The 15,973-nt window shown below is 36.4% G+C and overlaps 1 protein-coding gene across 5 annotated transcripts in view; it reads right to left on the bottom strand.

Moving 5' to 3' along the window:
• LOC107741992 (CSC1-like protein 2) overlaps positions 1 to 15,973 on the bottom strand; it is a 59,637-nt gene that overhangs the window by 33,378 nt on the left and 10,286 nt on the right. For 3 of the 5 annotated variants that reach the window (XM_016554830.1, XM_016554832.1, XM_016554833.1), the window contains exons 2-4: positions 5,192 to 5,404; positions 4,272 to 4,351; positions 896 to 934 (exon numbers count right to left, since the gene is read on the bottom strand). In XM_016554830.1, coding sequence (XP_016410316.1) covers positions 896 to 934; positions 4,272 to 4,351; positions 5,192 to 5,359 — 287 coding nt within the window. In that variant the 5' untranslated portion in view covers positions 5,360 to 5,404. Of the gene's footprint in view, positions 1 to 181; positions 221 to 895; positions 935 to 4,271; positions 4,352 to 5,191; positions 5,405 to 15,973 lie in introns of all 5 variants that reach the window. The other 2 variants (XM_016554831.1, XM_016554834.1) reach the window with 2 other exon arrangements.

Here is a 15,973-nt window from a genome sequence, read left to right as displayed (position 1 = left end):
TACAGCTAAAATGACCTCAGTGGCTCCGTTGTGGAGATCACATCCACCTACGATCACCAAATCACTCTACATGAGAAGATACACATTCACAAGGGCAGGATGACTCACAATACTCAGGGGTCTCTTTGGATCCACTTTTGGGGTCACAACGGGTCAGAAAGACACGCTAAAGCTCTTTTACCTGCGTACAGGCTCATAGTTACTCCGTTCCTTCCTCCTACTGTAGTCAAATAACAAACGTCACAAAGAGAGACATGAAGGGCAGGCAGTTATTGACACTCGTGTGTTAGAGGCCCTTCGGAAAGCCGAATTTACACACATGAGTCAAACATCACACACACACACATACACACAGCAGAGTGTAACAAAGTTCATAGTTCGGGAAGAAGGAGGCGGGAACCAGCGAACATTTAAACCAAACTTTAATCAAATAAACAAACACAAAACGAAAGTAAAGCGGCAGCCCCTCGCGGACGACTGCCGCACACAAAACACAAAATAAAATCCAGGCCTGGTCCTCTCTCGTTCGACACGGTCGTCACTCCTCCCTTTTATCCTTCCGGAGCTCCTCCGTGAGACTCGAGACCGGTGAGTGGTGCAGGTGTCGCTCATTATCAATTACTCCACCGGCCTCGCTCCGTTCCCACGGCTCTCGGCCCCGCCCCCACTCGTCACACAGAGGAATATTAATATGTGGTGAGCAGTGAGAGAAAACACTCAGGAGAGCAATCACACACAGACCTTTAAAGCAACATCTTGTGTGTTAGATAAAGGTCAAAGGTGAGGAACCCCCACAATTACAAACCATTACACACACATACTAGTTTATCAGAAGAAGTGAGAGGTTAGTTCTTCATTGAGCAGAATAAAGCAGAGGAACAATAACTGAACATACTACTCCCGCTCCTCCAGACCGCTGAATCTTCTCTTCTGTCTTGGGAAGGAAAGAAAACAAAAACAAGAGGAAGGAAAAATAAGCTTGAATTCATTCAGATCAATAAATCTCTGAAGACTGCAGCTGTCAGAGCTTCAGCTGTGGAAATAGAGTGGCGTTAGTTGAGAAGTTGAGATACATGATATACTGTATCGGAGAACATATCAGTATCTCCCAATATACTTTAAAGATGACAACATGTGCAATTACAATACTTTATTGCAAAGGAATAAAATAAAATATAAAAATGAAAACAAAATAAACAAATATAACATCTATAAAAAATAAAAAGTAAATATAAAAAATACAAAAGAAAATATAAAAAATAAAATAACATTTTAAATAATATATAAAAATAAAAAAAATGCACAAAAAATAAAAACTAAATGGAAAAAAAATATATATATATAACAATTCAAAATAAAATATAAAAAATTTAAAACAAAAATAACATTTTAAATAAAATTTCAAAATAAAAATACACAAAAATAATATAAAATTAAAAATGTAAAAAAAAAAGTGAAATATAAAAATTAAATATAAAAAAATTAAAAATAAAAGAAAAACAAAATAAAATGCAAAATAACATTAGGTGCAGTACAGTCAAATCCCAAAATATAATGACGACCCAATACTAGTGTGCACAGTCAAAAGCTGCAATGCACATACATTTCTGTGATGTTTCAATGAGTCTAGGATACTCATTTAATGCCAACAGCTGCTTAAAGCAGCTCAATTTCACCACATTACAGCTGTGCTTTCACTTCAGCATTGGCGTGTAAATCTGTTCATTATAAATTGTACAGTCACAAGAGCATAAACTGCAGTCTCGTGTTTAATGTACAGTCCACGTGTGAAACACCGAATCAGCGATTTGAAGGGTCTTTCCCTCTGGAGTGTGTCGCTGTAATTACAGACGGACGCTGTGCAGTCAGCAGCATGCAGTGGTCCAGAAACACTGTAATCTACAAACCACATCAATATACAAAAGTCAAAGGCATTTTTAAATTGCCTTTGGTCATAGATGACGGAAATGTGAGATTGAGTGAGAGGATGGACGAATGTACACACAGTGGAAGACAGCAAGAAGGCAGCTGGAGAAGTAAAATTGCCCTACAAAGCTCATCAAAGCTCTATTTCCTGTTTCCACTCTACTACAGGAAGAAGCAAAGCATCGAACAGACTTTTAACAAGAAATCAATTTATACAACAGCCTTCAGAATCACAAATATGCAAATGGTACCCCTCAATAATGCCCCAAAAATCAAGGTAGTACCAGGGTAGGTTACTGTAGTGCTGGGCGGTATACCGGTTCATACCGAATACCGGTGTTTATTTTTGTTGACTCCTGGTTAACATGTATTAAAAGGGGTCGTGTTTAGTCACTATTTAGTGTGGTATTTTTTGACAATATTCACTCATCGTGACAGTAAAATAGGGCATTCTAAGTCAATATACTGCAGTATTTCCTCTCTCAATCAGTAGAAAATATGGTTAACACCTGGTCATGCATGAAAAAAAAAAATACCGTCATGTACCGTGAAACCGGTATAATTTTGAAAAATACTGTGATATAAATTTTTGGTCATACCGCCCAGCACTAGGTTACTGGTTAGTGATCACCAGATTAAACTGCAGCTCTTACAAGCTCAGGCTTTAAAATGATGTATGTGGCACTTATGTAACCAAGTTAAAAAAAGACAATGCCAGCGGCTCAGTCTATTTCCAGCAACCTTAATAAGCAGCAAATAATACATGGTTGATTCAATGGAAATGACATGTGGGAACATTTCTGGCTCCATTCCGCACCAGCGAGGGAAGGGAAAAAAACACTAAACAAAGAAAAGCAAGAGGAGGAAGAGCAGAGTGAAAACAGCAAATATGCTCAGTGATAATGAAATGCACTGTCTCATGAAGCAGAGGGCTTGTGTGAGTGGTTTTTAATTCACTTCCTTCCCTGCCAAAGAAATGTCAGCGGATCATGAAGGTTTTTGGGTGCGTTTAGTTGCACCTGGATATTCAAGCTGTGAGACTGGGCGAAATCACACGTGGGGTGTACAGATGGACGAAGACTATCTATATGAGGCAGAACCTGATTTATAACGATCCAAAACTACTAGCATCATCAAGAGACACTCCTGAAAGTACATCATTTAGAGGATTGTGATTCATTAATTCATTCGGTACACATGAGTCAATTAAATGTTTGGCCATGGCCTGTTTCTACTAAAAGAAAATTCTACGTAAATTCTGAAAGCAATGCTCAAACTTAATAAAACTTGGCACATATGAACATCAGGACAATCTGAGGACACACACCAATTTTCATCCAATTCCGTCCATAGGGGGCGCTATAACTAGGAAATCCTTATGAATCTGCAACTTTGATCAAGGAAGTTCAGTTCTCGGACAACAATTTTTATGTTCTACCAAACTGTGGTCATTTTCTCAACTTTTGCCATTTATTTAGACCCTCAAGATTGCAAAATTTGGCTATAATTTGAGTTGTTGTTGAGCTGTGTTCGTCTTTATTTGGCATAAATAGAGCAATGAGCATGGGTCTGAAAACCAAGGAGGTTACTTTTTTGTAACACTATCATTTCTCAAAAAACAGACCTAAATTTCATCCCATGAGACAAAGAAAGACTATTTCATCAGTAACCAGAGGTAGTGGTCTTTCAGTTTACTCAGATGTGTTCTTAAGACCTGTGGTTAGCAGAAAGTGATGGTTAATCTCAGTGATTCTACTCAAACATCAGGTTTGCGGCCATTATTGGCCACTTCTGGCCACCATAGGTGGTACTCTATGAGAGGACTTCATTGATTGGATGAGATGATGTCCACTGATGCTGGTCGTTTCAGTTCACAGTGTGGAACAGGGATTCTAGGCATTTTCTCCACATCTGCCAAACCCTGTCATTTTTCAGACTGTGTACATGGGTGAAAAAGAGAGCATTTCATCCTGGCGTTTTTTGAATCCCGAGTTTTCTTTTGTTTGGCATTTTCCAAGTAAAACACCATACTAGTGGTCGACCGATATTGTTTTTTTGACAGGGAGGCACTGCCGTTCTCAGCGCCGTCAAAATAAAAGTTGACGTACGGCTCGAACGCATCGGCCAAACAGGAAAATTTATCGGCCGATGCCGATATTTAAAAAATGCCAAATATCGGCCGATGTATCGGCCTTGGCGATATATCGGTCGACCACTACACCATACACACCTTCTAAAAAGAATATAAACAAGAATTGAAGATTGCACACCAATGAAAATTCGTTCAATTTGACATCCAAATGACACCCATAAATCAGGCAGGTTTGACAGCAACATGGCCTTACCTGTCAGCATCAGTCACCAGGGCCAGACGGCCGTAATCCCATGCCACTTTCCGCAAGATGGAGAAGACAAAAAGAAGAACCTGAGAGATGGAGATACAGAGACAATCAGCCATGTGATAAAGAGAGAAGTCAAGCTAATACACAAATTCAGTTAAAAGAAATGTGCTCAAGGCCAAATGTTTACAAGCATATTGTGAAATAAATCATTACTGTGACATGAAACTGTCCATCCAATAATGTAAAAAAGTCATACTTCTTAGGTGAAAAAAAACACTCTTGAAAGAACATAATTTAGGGGATTTTTATTTATTAATTCATTCAGCACGCAAACACAAGCCAATTAAATGATTGGCCATGGCCTACTTCTACTAATGAATGTATCTTCTGAACACAATGATCAAACTTAAATGACATCTGGTACATAAGAACATCAGGACAATTTAAGGGAACGCACCAACTTTCATACAATTCCACCCATAGTGGGCGCTATAACTAGAAAATCCTGATTAATCTGCAGTTTTGATCAAGGAAGTTCGGCAATAACTACCAGACAACCAGGTCAATCCATTGGTGCCAAGGTCAACATTCTGAAATTATGTTCCATTAGTATAGCACAGCACTGCAGTGTAAATTTAGATCTGTCAAAATTATTAATATTTTTTTTTAAACGGCATTATTAATAGATGGATTAAATTGACTGCATGTAGACAGGAAAAGGCTGAGTTTGTCATCTCTTCGCCAGATCATCATGAAATGCCAATTCTCACCACTAGATGTATAACATAGATGTACATTTTAATAATCATTTTGCTGTGTTTGGGCATTTTACAGCTAATATTATTACAATAATATTTTTGTCTTCTTCTACAGGCAGAGCTCAAATACATCAAGGTGCACATTTTTCCATACAGGACACTTACCAGGAAGCACATAAAGTCCAGCGCGAGGACAGTGGGAACCCCTCCGAAGGGCAGGCCCTGCAGCACGGTACTGCGGATCCGGGCTGAGTAGCAGTAGTCTTTGGAGGCATTGCTGTAACAGTTGGCCTGACTTATACAGGTCGGGTTCCCAAAACTCCACATCATCATGACCAGATGTTTCACCTCAATCACTGCAACATCCTGATGAAGAACCTGAAGAGAAGATGAAACGGATAAGATTATTTATACTCATTCTAACTACACAAAAATCTAACATTCTAGATCCAAGTTTTTTTTAAATAAAAAAATGCTATATTTATACTTAAATAATAATAGTAATTATTGGTTGATTGATATATTACCGTATATTGGCCGATATTTGAATTTTTTTAATTATCAGTATTGGCCGATAAGTGTCAAAAACAGCTTTATTTTTCATTTTTTTTTAAGAAAAAAAAAAAGATAGATTTGTACTTAAATAATAATAGTAATTATTGGTTGACAAATATATTACTATATAGGCCTATCGGGCCAATTTGTGACATTTTTTAATTATTGGTATCGGCCAATAAGTGTCAAAAACAGCTTTTATTTTGACAGCAATGAGACAAGAATATTTTTAAAGAAAAAATTATATTTATACTTAAATAATAATAATACTTATTGGTTGGCCGATATATTGCCATATATCAGCCGATATTTAAAAATTTTTAATTATCGGTATCGGCTGATAAGTGTCAATAAATGCTTTCATTTTGACCGTGCTAAGAACAGCAACTCCTGAGTGCACATGCAAGCATAACCTTTAAATCCTTCATTTTGAACTATGCAAACTATTCATGCTTTAACTAATTCTTTGTAAAATTAACTATTTAATTTCAGATAAATTTTTTAAAAATAAGTAAAAAAAAAAATGTAGGAAAATTTACATATTTATTATTAAATAATGGTAATTACTGGGTAACCGATATACTGCCAAGGCTAATATATGGGCCGATATTTAACAATAAATTATCGTTATCGCCGATGTGTGTCGGAGGCAACTTTTTGACAGCGACAGGAAGAGACTTTTATTTTGACAGTGCACCTGAGCGTAGAACTAAGCAAACTATTAATGGTTTTAATTATTTCTTTGTGAAAAATACTAGCTAATTTTTTTAACCAAGTTTTATCATATTAATTCATTTTACAAGTTATGATTTCTAATTTAGTAAATATAGAGCCAAGGCTGGTACATTGGCTGATATTTTTCATTGCATTTCATTGCAATTTTCATTTCATTTTAAATTTCATTGCAGCAATTGTTACGCATGTTACATATTTTTTACATATACTGTATCTCATCATATTTATCACATATTTTACATATGTGCAATCGGTCACTCTCCTCTTTAAGGTATAGGTATGGGCCATCGAAAAAGCCAATTCGTTTGACCACTAATAATAATAATTATTATAAAATATAATTATTTAATTTAGTAGTATTATTACTGCGGTAAAGCTGTACAAATGCACAGTCTCTGGCTTTTCTCCAACATCTCCCTCAACATTTAGAGTATTCAAATGGACAATCATCATGCTCTCATCAACACTGAGACAACAAGCAGATATGAAAGCAGTCAGCATCATCTGACAGTCTCCTCACCCTCATACTGAGTGCGGTTATATAATACAGATCGTTCTGACGCAATGGAACACTAGACACTCGTTTGATGAGCATCCAACTCCTCTCCTCCGTCTGAATCAGCCCACTCGTCCCAGAGCTCACCTGCTCTCACACGCTCCACCGGCAACATCCATCCCCTCTGCGGCCCACTGCCGCCAACACCTTGTCAGGAACCATGGGAAATCTAAACAGCCCACACAGATCCACGGCACTAAAAACAGGACGGATCATTTCAGCTACATCTAAAAGCTGATTTCAGGCAAGCACAGGGGAGTTGAGTGTTTGTGCCACACCGGTGACAGACGTCTGTCTGGGAGTTTTCTGACTGAAGGAAAACAGATATCTATCTGCTAGTGGTCTGAGGTTGTAGGTTCGAACACATGCAGGTAGATTCAATGCAATGTTGCTGAGATGGATGAATGTTTTACCTATAATAACTAGTTGCAGTATCAGACGATACGGCCACAGTTCAACCAGTTGCTGCAATCACTAGTTCAAATGTGATTTGACAGAATTTGCACAACTATTATGACTGGCCAGCATCTATACAGATTTACAGCAGTAAATCAGAGGAAAAAGGAAGATTTGCAGTAAATGATGACTTCAATTTGGGTCAAGATGTGACTTTTATAATATCTAATAACAACAACAACAATAAACAGAAATACAACTGTTTACGCTGTTTACAGTTGTACGTTGAACAACTGAAATAGGCACAAATGTGTTTCTAAAAATAATTAAACCTAATAAATGTAATTCTACATTGCCTCCCACAAGGCATAAAACTTAGTTCAAAATAAAAGACTGATAAATGATAAAATTGTATAGGCTTGCATGAGTACTGTCTGCTCATATACTGTAATAGTTGATAAATTGATTAATCATTGATAATTCATTGTTTTCAATCTGCACCAGATGAGAGAGCTTTACTTTCAAGACCAAAAGACTGTACTGTTTATGTAAAGAGTGGCCAGGATAAATTCAAAATTCGCATTTTGGGGTTTGGAACCACATAAAGTAAAAAAGTATATATATACAGTATATAAAATAATAAAATATAATAAAACTAATTAAATCATGATTATTTTTTATTTTGGGTGATCTATTTCTGCTGCAAAGTGGTAAAAGTGGGATTATATCTAGCATATGGAGCCAAAGAGTTGTACATTCAATAGAAAGTGTATTTAAACTGTGTTCCTTCAGTCTGGAGGAGAAACACAGATAATGCATGAGCACTAATCCTGAAACCCTGGCCTCAGTGCTGTGGCCCTTCTGTATGTGAAACAGATTGTGCTACATCACAGTGTCGGTGCCAGTAACGGCTGAGGATGACTGGATCAGCGCTGAAGAGACATGATCCAACCCCTGGCACTGTCCGAACACAGCACATGAGCGGCTAATGGACTCGATCCGCCAGCTGAGACTCAGTGAGACTCAGGCTTAACACAGAGAGAGAGAGAGAGAGAGAGGGAGAGAGAGGATAAGAAGGCGAGGTCGGGCTGCAGCGGCACTGCGGTAGATTGTTCTGCTACACTGGCCTCAACTCTCCTTCAGCCACAGGAGCCGTTCCAAACACCTAGTGTGCTGCCTACATAGACAGCATCACAGACACACTCTACTGCAGTGCTCTTATTTCTGTATCATGTACATATAATGATGAAAAACACATTTACTATATTATATTATTCTTTATTACTTTATATACTGTGTGTATGTGTGTGTGTGTGTACTGTAATTTAAACAAAATTTTACATTTATCCATTTTAGCAGATAAATCTAAATGCATCAAATTTATTAGCTTTTTAAATAAATTACATAAATATATAATATAAACATTAATAAAAAATGAACAAAGAAAATATATGAATAAAAATAATAAAATAAATAAAATACACTAATAAAAATATAAATGAAACAAATACATATGAAAATAAATAGTAAGTAAAATGTAAAATAAAGTTAAATGCAAAAATAAACATTTCTACAATTCCTGTAGTGCCAAATACTATAAATAAACTAAATCCACTGACTGCCTGAGTAAAAAATAGACTGCTTTTAAATGCTCATATGCAAATTTGCATCTAAATGTAATGCACTTGTGCACAGTCAAATGTTCTTAGTCAAAATATCCATCTTAGTAAGATATTAAATGCAAACAGTTGGTTTATTTTGCAATAAGAATGCGCCTAACGAACCTGCCAACAATATTGACAAGAATAAAAGAAAACCACCATGTTTACTTGAAGACTACATGATATTATTCATATTTAACTTTTTTTTTAAATGAGTTCAATAGGAGATAACAATATAATTAGGCCTAGTATATATATATATATATATATTATAGTATAAACTTAGTACACCGCTAAAGCAGAAGGAAATGCAGAAAAGAGAACACTTTTACATAATTATTATTTTTTTCTTACATTTTTGTTTCTGATGTATGAGTTAAGTGCTTGTGCAAAAAGTTAGTCTATAGTGTTGGCATCAACTACTGAAATTTTTGGCTTTGTAAAAAGTTTTTTTTTTAAATCTGACAGACGGAAAGCCTGTGTGAAACTGTGAATGTCCGCTTAGTAGGAAGCTGCCTATGTAGACTGACGCTTGAGGAACAGCACTAGTACAACTCTTCTGTCTCTGTTCTGAAGCAGCATCACTCATGCATTCAGAACAAACATGCAGCTTGTAGAAATGCAATCAAGTAGCTCGCAAAATAATCACAGACACAGAGATACTGAACCAAATATGAGGCCAAGCACAGCACAGACACCTAATAATGGAGTTTCAGCACAGCTATAGTGAAGAAACGGACAATCTGTTGAGGTCAGACATTGCTCATGTAATCTAAAGATGCAAGAGAACGTCCTGACAGAAAGTCAAAGCAGCCCGTCAGGCTGGTCCAATAACATCCTGAACGTCCGGGGAAACAAAAAGGTTCAACAGACTCACGGCTCATCATCTTCACAGCAAGACATGGTCATTAATATTCTCCATTCATCAATGGAAAACAAACGGAGCAAAACTGTGAGCGAAACTAACGCTGTTCTCAATCCAGATGGCAGTGCAATCATTTCCATTCATTCAAAAGCATCACAAATTATGAATATCACGATTCATATTCCATATGCAATACAGCTCAATGAGATTCCAGAAATAAAAACGGCATTAAAGATTAAAATTGATATTTAGGGGTTGATAACAAATAAACTCCTCGAGACAGACGTTCTGAGGTTCTTAAATGCATATCTTTAACTACACATGATTACATAAGACTCGAGAGAGTTAATTACAGACCGGTTGTGCAGGTACGAGTCAGATAGGACTGAAAATTATGACGATCAGTGAGTGAGTCAGCTGGTAACTCAATAACATCTCCAAATGATTCAGTGAGTCATTCGACTGATTCAGACTGATCATTCAGTTCTAGGCTGAATGAATCAAACCACACTGGTCACGCTGAGTGTTTGCTGTTGCATTCAATATAAAGATATCTATCTTCTATCTTAATATAAAGAGGTGTTGTCTATTTATAGCTTTTGTGTTATAAAAGCTAACAAAGCCAAATGTAAAAACCATTAAGTTCTGAAAATGAATTAAAATTAAATTAAATAAAAAATACATAAAAATTAAAACAGAATAAATACAATTTAAAAAAAATAAAAATATATAAAAAATAACATTTCTAAAAATAGTTGGTTCTTAAAAACTAGTCAGTTCTGATCAAATAAACCAAAAAATGGAATAAAAATAAAATAAAAATATTTTTCAAAAATAGTTCTGAAAAAAAAAAAAAAAATCTGGTTCCAGCATTTAATTTTTTTAAATGGTTTGTTTAAAACTGTAAAACCAGGATCAGCCAATGGGAGATGTCACCGTTACCATGGAAACATGAAAAGGGCTGTTTTGAGTTTTGTAGGCAGAGGCTAGATGTACTCATCCGACTCAATCTTTTTGCTGGGAAATCAGATGTTGTAACGTCGTGATTCATCCCTGAGCTGATCAGTTTGGTTCAAAGCTTTGAAAACTTGATTGAAAATAACAGTTTACTCAAAAATAAATACTCACACTGACTTTCCTTCTCCCTCAGAGCACAAAAGGAAGTAATCTGAAGGCTTTTCATGCACTTACAATGAACTGGGACTGAAGCGTTTCAAGCTTCAAAAAGCATGTCTTCAAAATTCTCATTTATGTTCAGTGGAAAGACAAGAGTGAGAGTAAATGATGACTTCTCTGAAAAACTCAAGAAAAGTTGTTGAATCAGGTTAAACCAGATCAGGTCTTCATAGGGAATCCCGATATCCATGCATCTTTATCCTGTTAACAATAACCTGTCAAGATGATGCTTTTTGGCAGCTGGCATGGTCTGAGGAGCCCGTCAGAAAAGCTTTGATTCCAGCGGGTCTCATCCAGAGTTCAGCTGGATTTTCTGCATGCGCTTGGCCGAGATGTGATTGCTCTGAATTCAGTGTGTTGAAAAACAGCCAAGAGCACGGCATTAAATATAAAGGCAGCGTTGGTGTGAGGCGTTCCCTTAAGAATACAGCCCAAGCTTGGCTGCACTTTTTTATTCATAATCTTTTTATGTTTATTTATTTACGTTGAACACACTAACCTACTACATACACCGGTATTGCAGTATTTTAAAAATTCATATCATAACAAAAATAAACACCGGTATTCGGTATGAACCGGTATACCGCCCAGCACTACTACTTACAGTTATAAAAAGCAAAAGGATGTTTCTATTTTCTCCCAATTTTGTGCCAAAAAGAGGAACAGAGGAAAGAGAGAGGAGTTTGGAATAAGAAAAATGACAGTCTCATAACAATCCAGATCTCAATTTGGTATTTTTACCAAAAGGACAAAAGCACATAACACATGTATCAAGTAATTAGAACTGACTTAAAATCAATAAAGCATTGAATTTTCCTGCATCTTTGGTTGACACATAAAAGAGAGGGAGGGAAAAAAGTCAAGTTATCAAGCAGCGTAACAGGTTAATGATGTAATTGTGTTTTCCAGTCCAGCACATTTGAAGATTACATTATTTTAATTGTGTTTCATGCCCTATATTTTAATACTGGTCTCAACATCCTCTATGAAGTTTAATCAGTCGTGAATAACTTTATCTGAACACTAACAAAGAGTTTGTAGTCCGTTATATGATCTCGAATTCAATCTATTCTAACTATCCATGAAAAACACAATTACAACAAAACAAAGGGGGAGAAGGAAGAGAAGATGAAGACGACGACAAAGAACAATTAGAAGGAGAAAACCATGAAAAGAACAACAACAAGAAGAAAAAGGAGGAAACAAAACGATGAAGGAGGAGAAGAACAGGAAGAACGACAAAAATGAACAAAAACATCAAAGAGAAGAACAATGAGAAAAGGGAGAAGGAGGACAAAGAGGAGAAGAACAACAATATCAAACAAGAACAACATGAAGACCAACAATGAGAAGAACATTGAGAAGAAGAAGAACAACAACAGGAAGAAAAACAAGAACAAGAAGGAGGAGGAGAATGACGAGAAGAGCAAGAACATCAAGAAGAAGAACAATGCAAAGAGGGAGAAGAAAGAAGAATGAGAGGAGCCACAAGGAGAAAGACGAGGAGAAGATCAACGAGAAAAAGAAGAACAACAACAATCAGAAAACAGGAGGATAAACTAAGAAAAATTAGAACAATGAGAAGGAAAAGAACAACGAGAAAAAGATGAAGAACAAGAAGGAGAAAGAGAAGGAGAACAATGAGAAGAGAAAGAGAGAAAGAAAGAGAGAAAGAAAGAAAGAGAGAAAGAAAGAAAGAAAGACAAAGAAAGAAAGAGAGAATGAAAGAAAGAAAGAAAGAAAGAAAGACAATGAGAAGAAGATCAATGGAGTTGAAGAGATCAGTGAGGAGGAGCAGAAGAAAAGGAGAATAAGAACAAAGAGAAGAAAAGACAGTTAATTAACGATGAAGTTGTTCGCAGCATCTGTGGTGTTAATGATTTACCACAGCTTTCAGAAAATCATTGTGTTTTTGTGTGAGTTTTAATAGCCCAGAATAAAGCACAGTCACATTAACCATGTTAAACTTCAACAGAGGAGCGTGGAAAAATAACTTCATTAACATCCACGTGTTTCCTATTTATAAGCTCTTCACGAGCATTTGATAATTCAGAGGAAAACTGCCTTTGAGGACATCATCAACTGGACAAAAGAGCATTTAGTGTGAGCTGAGCCTGTCCTCAATCAAAAAGAGAGGAAGGGCTTTCCAGAGAAGGATCTAAAGACCATGAACAAAATGAGAAGCAGAGGAGAAAGGGAAACCAGGACAGTGTTTCTCAAAGGCATCATAAGCCTAAGTAGATCATTAAAGAGCTATTAGTGCCAGTGGTTTCTACAGTCTACAATCTGCGTTTGAGAATCAGTCCAGATCACTGAGATCATTAAAGAGCCATTAGTGCAGTGGCTTCATCAAAATCAGATTATGTGCTTTCAATTCAGTGAAAGCCAATGAGACCGAATCACCACAACAGATTGAACATCATTGTGATTTGATAAGACTCTGGACGACTGGATACATTTGGGCCAAAGTCTCATAAAATTACCAAAATAAGCCAACTAAATGATGAGAGACATTCACATAGCAGCAGAATATGGTTTAACATAGTTGTGTTCGATCACATTTGAGTGACGATTACATTCTACAAGCTAAAATCAGCAGAAGTCACCAGAGAGCGAGTTCTGAGTACAAGAAAAACCACCATTATGTATACATAAGAGGCCTTAATCATGTTTTTGCTCTCAGTGAATAATGTTGGCATGTCAAGCTGTTTTGGGTTTTGAGACAAATGCCAGAAAACAGTATTTCACAGTCGTAGAGTGAGACAAAACAGGAATAAATGAATACAAAAAAAGAGATTTGACCACTTGTGTGAGATCGTAATTTAAAATTAAAATTTTTAAAAATCCAGGTTTGCGATGTTTGTTTGTTGGGCTGCACATTTTGTTCAAAATTGTAATACTGCTACTACTACTACTTTATTATTAAAAATAAAAACATTTACAAAAAACTATTATGACTACTAAATAAAATTGCATTGATAGTTAATAATAATAAAAACAGTTTAAAAAATGCGAAATAGAGAAAATAAGTAATAGTAATATTGTAATATTTCACAGTAAAAAATGAAGTATAGAAGTAATAATAATTAGGGTTGCAAAAAGGTGGAAAATTTCCAGTAAATTTAGGAAACATTCCAGAAATTTTGGAAACTTTCCAGGATTTTTTTTGGAATATTCCAGGGATTTTTGGAAAGTTTCCGGAAATTTACCGGAAATTTTCCACCCCTTTGCAACCCTAATAATAATAAATAATTATTTTACTTTACAACTGTAAAAATACAGCTCTAACATTTGTGCATTAATTTCTTCATTTTAAAGTATTAAAACCATCAAACTTATTTTGATGAAAAACCTTGAAGCTTCTCTTTTGTTGATACACGCTTCTCATTACAAGATAGATGCATCCCAAATGCACATAAAAAAATGAGAGTGGATACATTATTGCTAAAAAATAAATTTCTCTATGAAAAACAACAAATAGGATTTTACTTATGAAACCCGACTGTTATGCTGCACTCTGTTGAGATAATTTGATCTGTTCAGTAATGTCCTGCACCGCTGCGCTTATTAAAAACACGTTCAATCGAGTTATCTACACAGCATCACATGCCCCGTATGAAATCTGAAACATCTCCTGGCTCTTGTGCTGATGCATTGAAGCAATCGAATTAAAACTTTAAGCATTTCATTAAGGGCTTTCTCTTGTGCATTAAATGGCATGTCTTCCTTCTGCGAGCAGGAAACACGTTCCCCGCGACCTGCCAAACCACTTGATAGCGTCTGCTTTTATTGGATTATCAATATCTTGAAGCTGCTCGCAGCTGGTCGTTTATCAGAAACATGCGGACAGACATCAAGTTAAATATCTGTCTTGGTGATGGCTGTGACCTCAGCAGACGTCTGGAGCGAGAGGAGGCTTGAGATGCAATTCCTCATCCTGATCTGCTGATCGCTATATTTCTGTCACAAAGTCAGTGCTGTGTTGGTAAACCAGGCCAGAGTGAATTAAGGAGAAGCTTTGTCTAGCATGACGCTGGAAACATCAACGTCATGGGTTCAGTTCTCAGGGACCTTGTACCTTGGATGCAAGCATCTGCTAAATAAATATAAATGCATGAAAATAATACATGCCAAATTGAGCTGAGAGCACAACACTCTTATTAAAAGCCGAATATTTAATAAATATTTAACAAACAAACACGCAGATGTGTTCAAAAGTGCCAAAAACACCGATTCAGACTTTCAAAAATACTTCATAATTTAAAATTGACTGACACTTATAATTAGCTTCGTGTTTTAATGAAAAGTAGTTATGCAATAAGATTTGAGTTTACTTTGATTAAATGCATCTCTGTGACATCAGACTAGAAGAATCAAATAATGCGATTTTAAATGTCACATCACTTATCTTATCAAACTTCCCAGAGCGCAAGTCGATGAGTCATAACTCTCTCGTCATGTGAAAATGGAAATGAGTGATTAAAATAGCCCAGCCAAAAACAGCAACTAGATTTTCACATTTCTGAGGTAAATGCATGCAGTGTTTGTCATGCAAAACTTGCATTGATGCAAATTACAGTTCAAGCTACTAACTTTGAGCAACAGGGTTGCTTTAACAAACATTAATTACAGGTTTTTTCTATTAACTCAAGAACAGTTTAGAGGAGGAAGCACCAAATTGCTCAAATTGAAGTGTGCAAAAGTCACCTCTATTATCATGTAAACAAAGTAACGAGACGATTAGATCTTGTAGCTCATATTATAGAAGTTCATGCATTTTGCACTATCAAGGTCATGGGGAAGTCGTGGCCTAATGGTTAGAGAGTCGGACTCGCAACCCAAAGGTTGCGGGTTCGAGACTCGTACCGGCAGGGATTGTAGGTGGGGGGAGTGAATGTACAGCGCTCTCTCCCACCTTCAATACCACGACTGAGGTGCCCTTGAGCAAGGCACCGAACCCCAAACTTTCCATAAATGGCTGCCCACTGCTCCGGGTGTGTGTT

The sequence above is a fragment of the Sinocyclocheilus rhinocerous genome, unplaced genomic scaffold (genome assembly GCF_001515625.1).
Source record: "Sinocyclocheilus rhinocerous isolate Xijiao unplaced genomic scaffold, SAMN03320098_v1.1 scaffold586, whole genome shotgun sequence".
Lineage (NCBI taxonomy): Eukaryota > Metazoa > Chordata > Actinopteri > Cypriniformes > Cyprinidae > Sinocyclocheilus > Sinocyclocheilus rhinocerous.
Note: the sequence above shows the minus strand (reverse complement) of the source record. Positions and strands in the feature narration are given on the sequence as shown.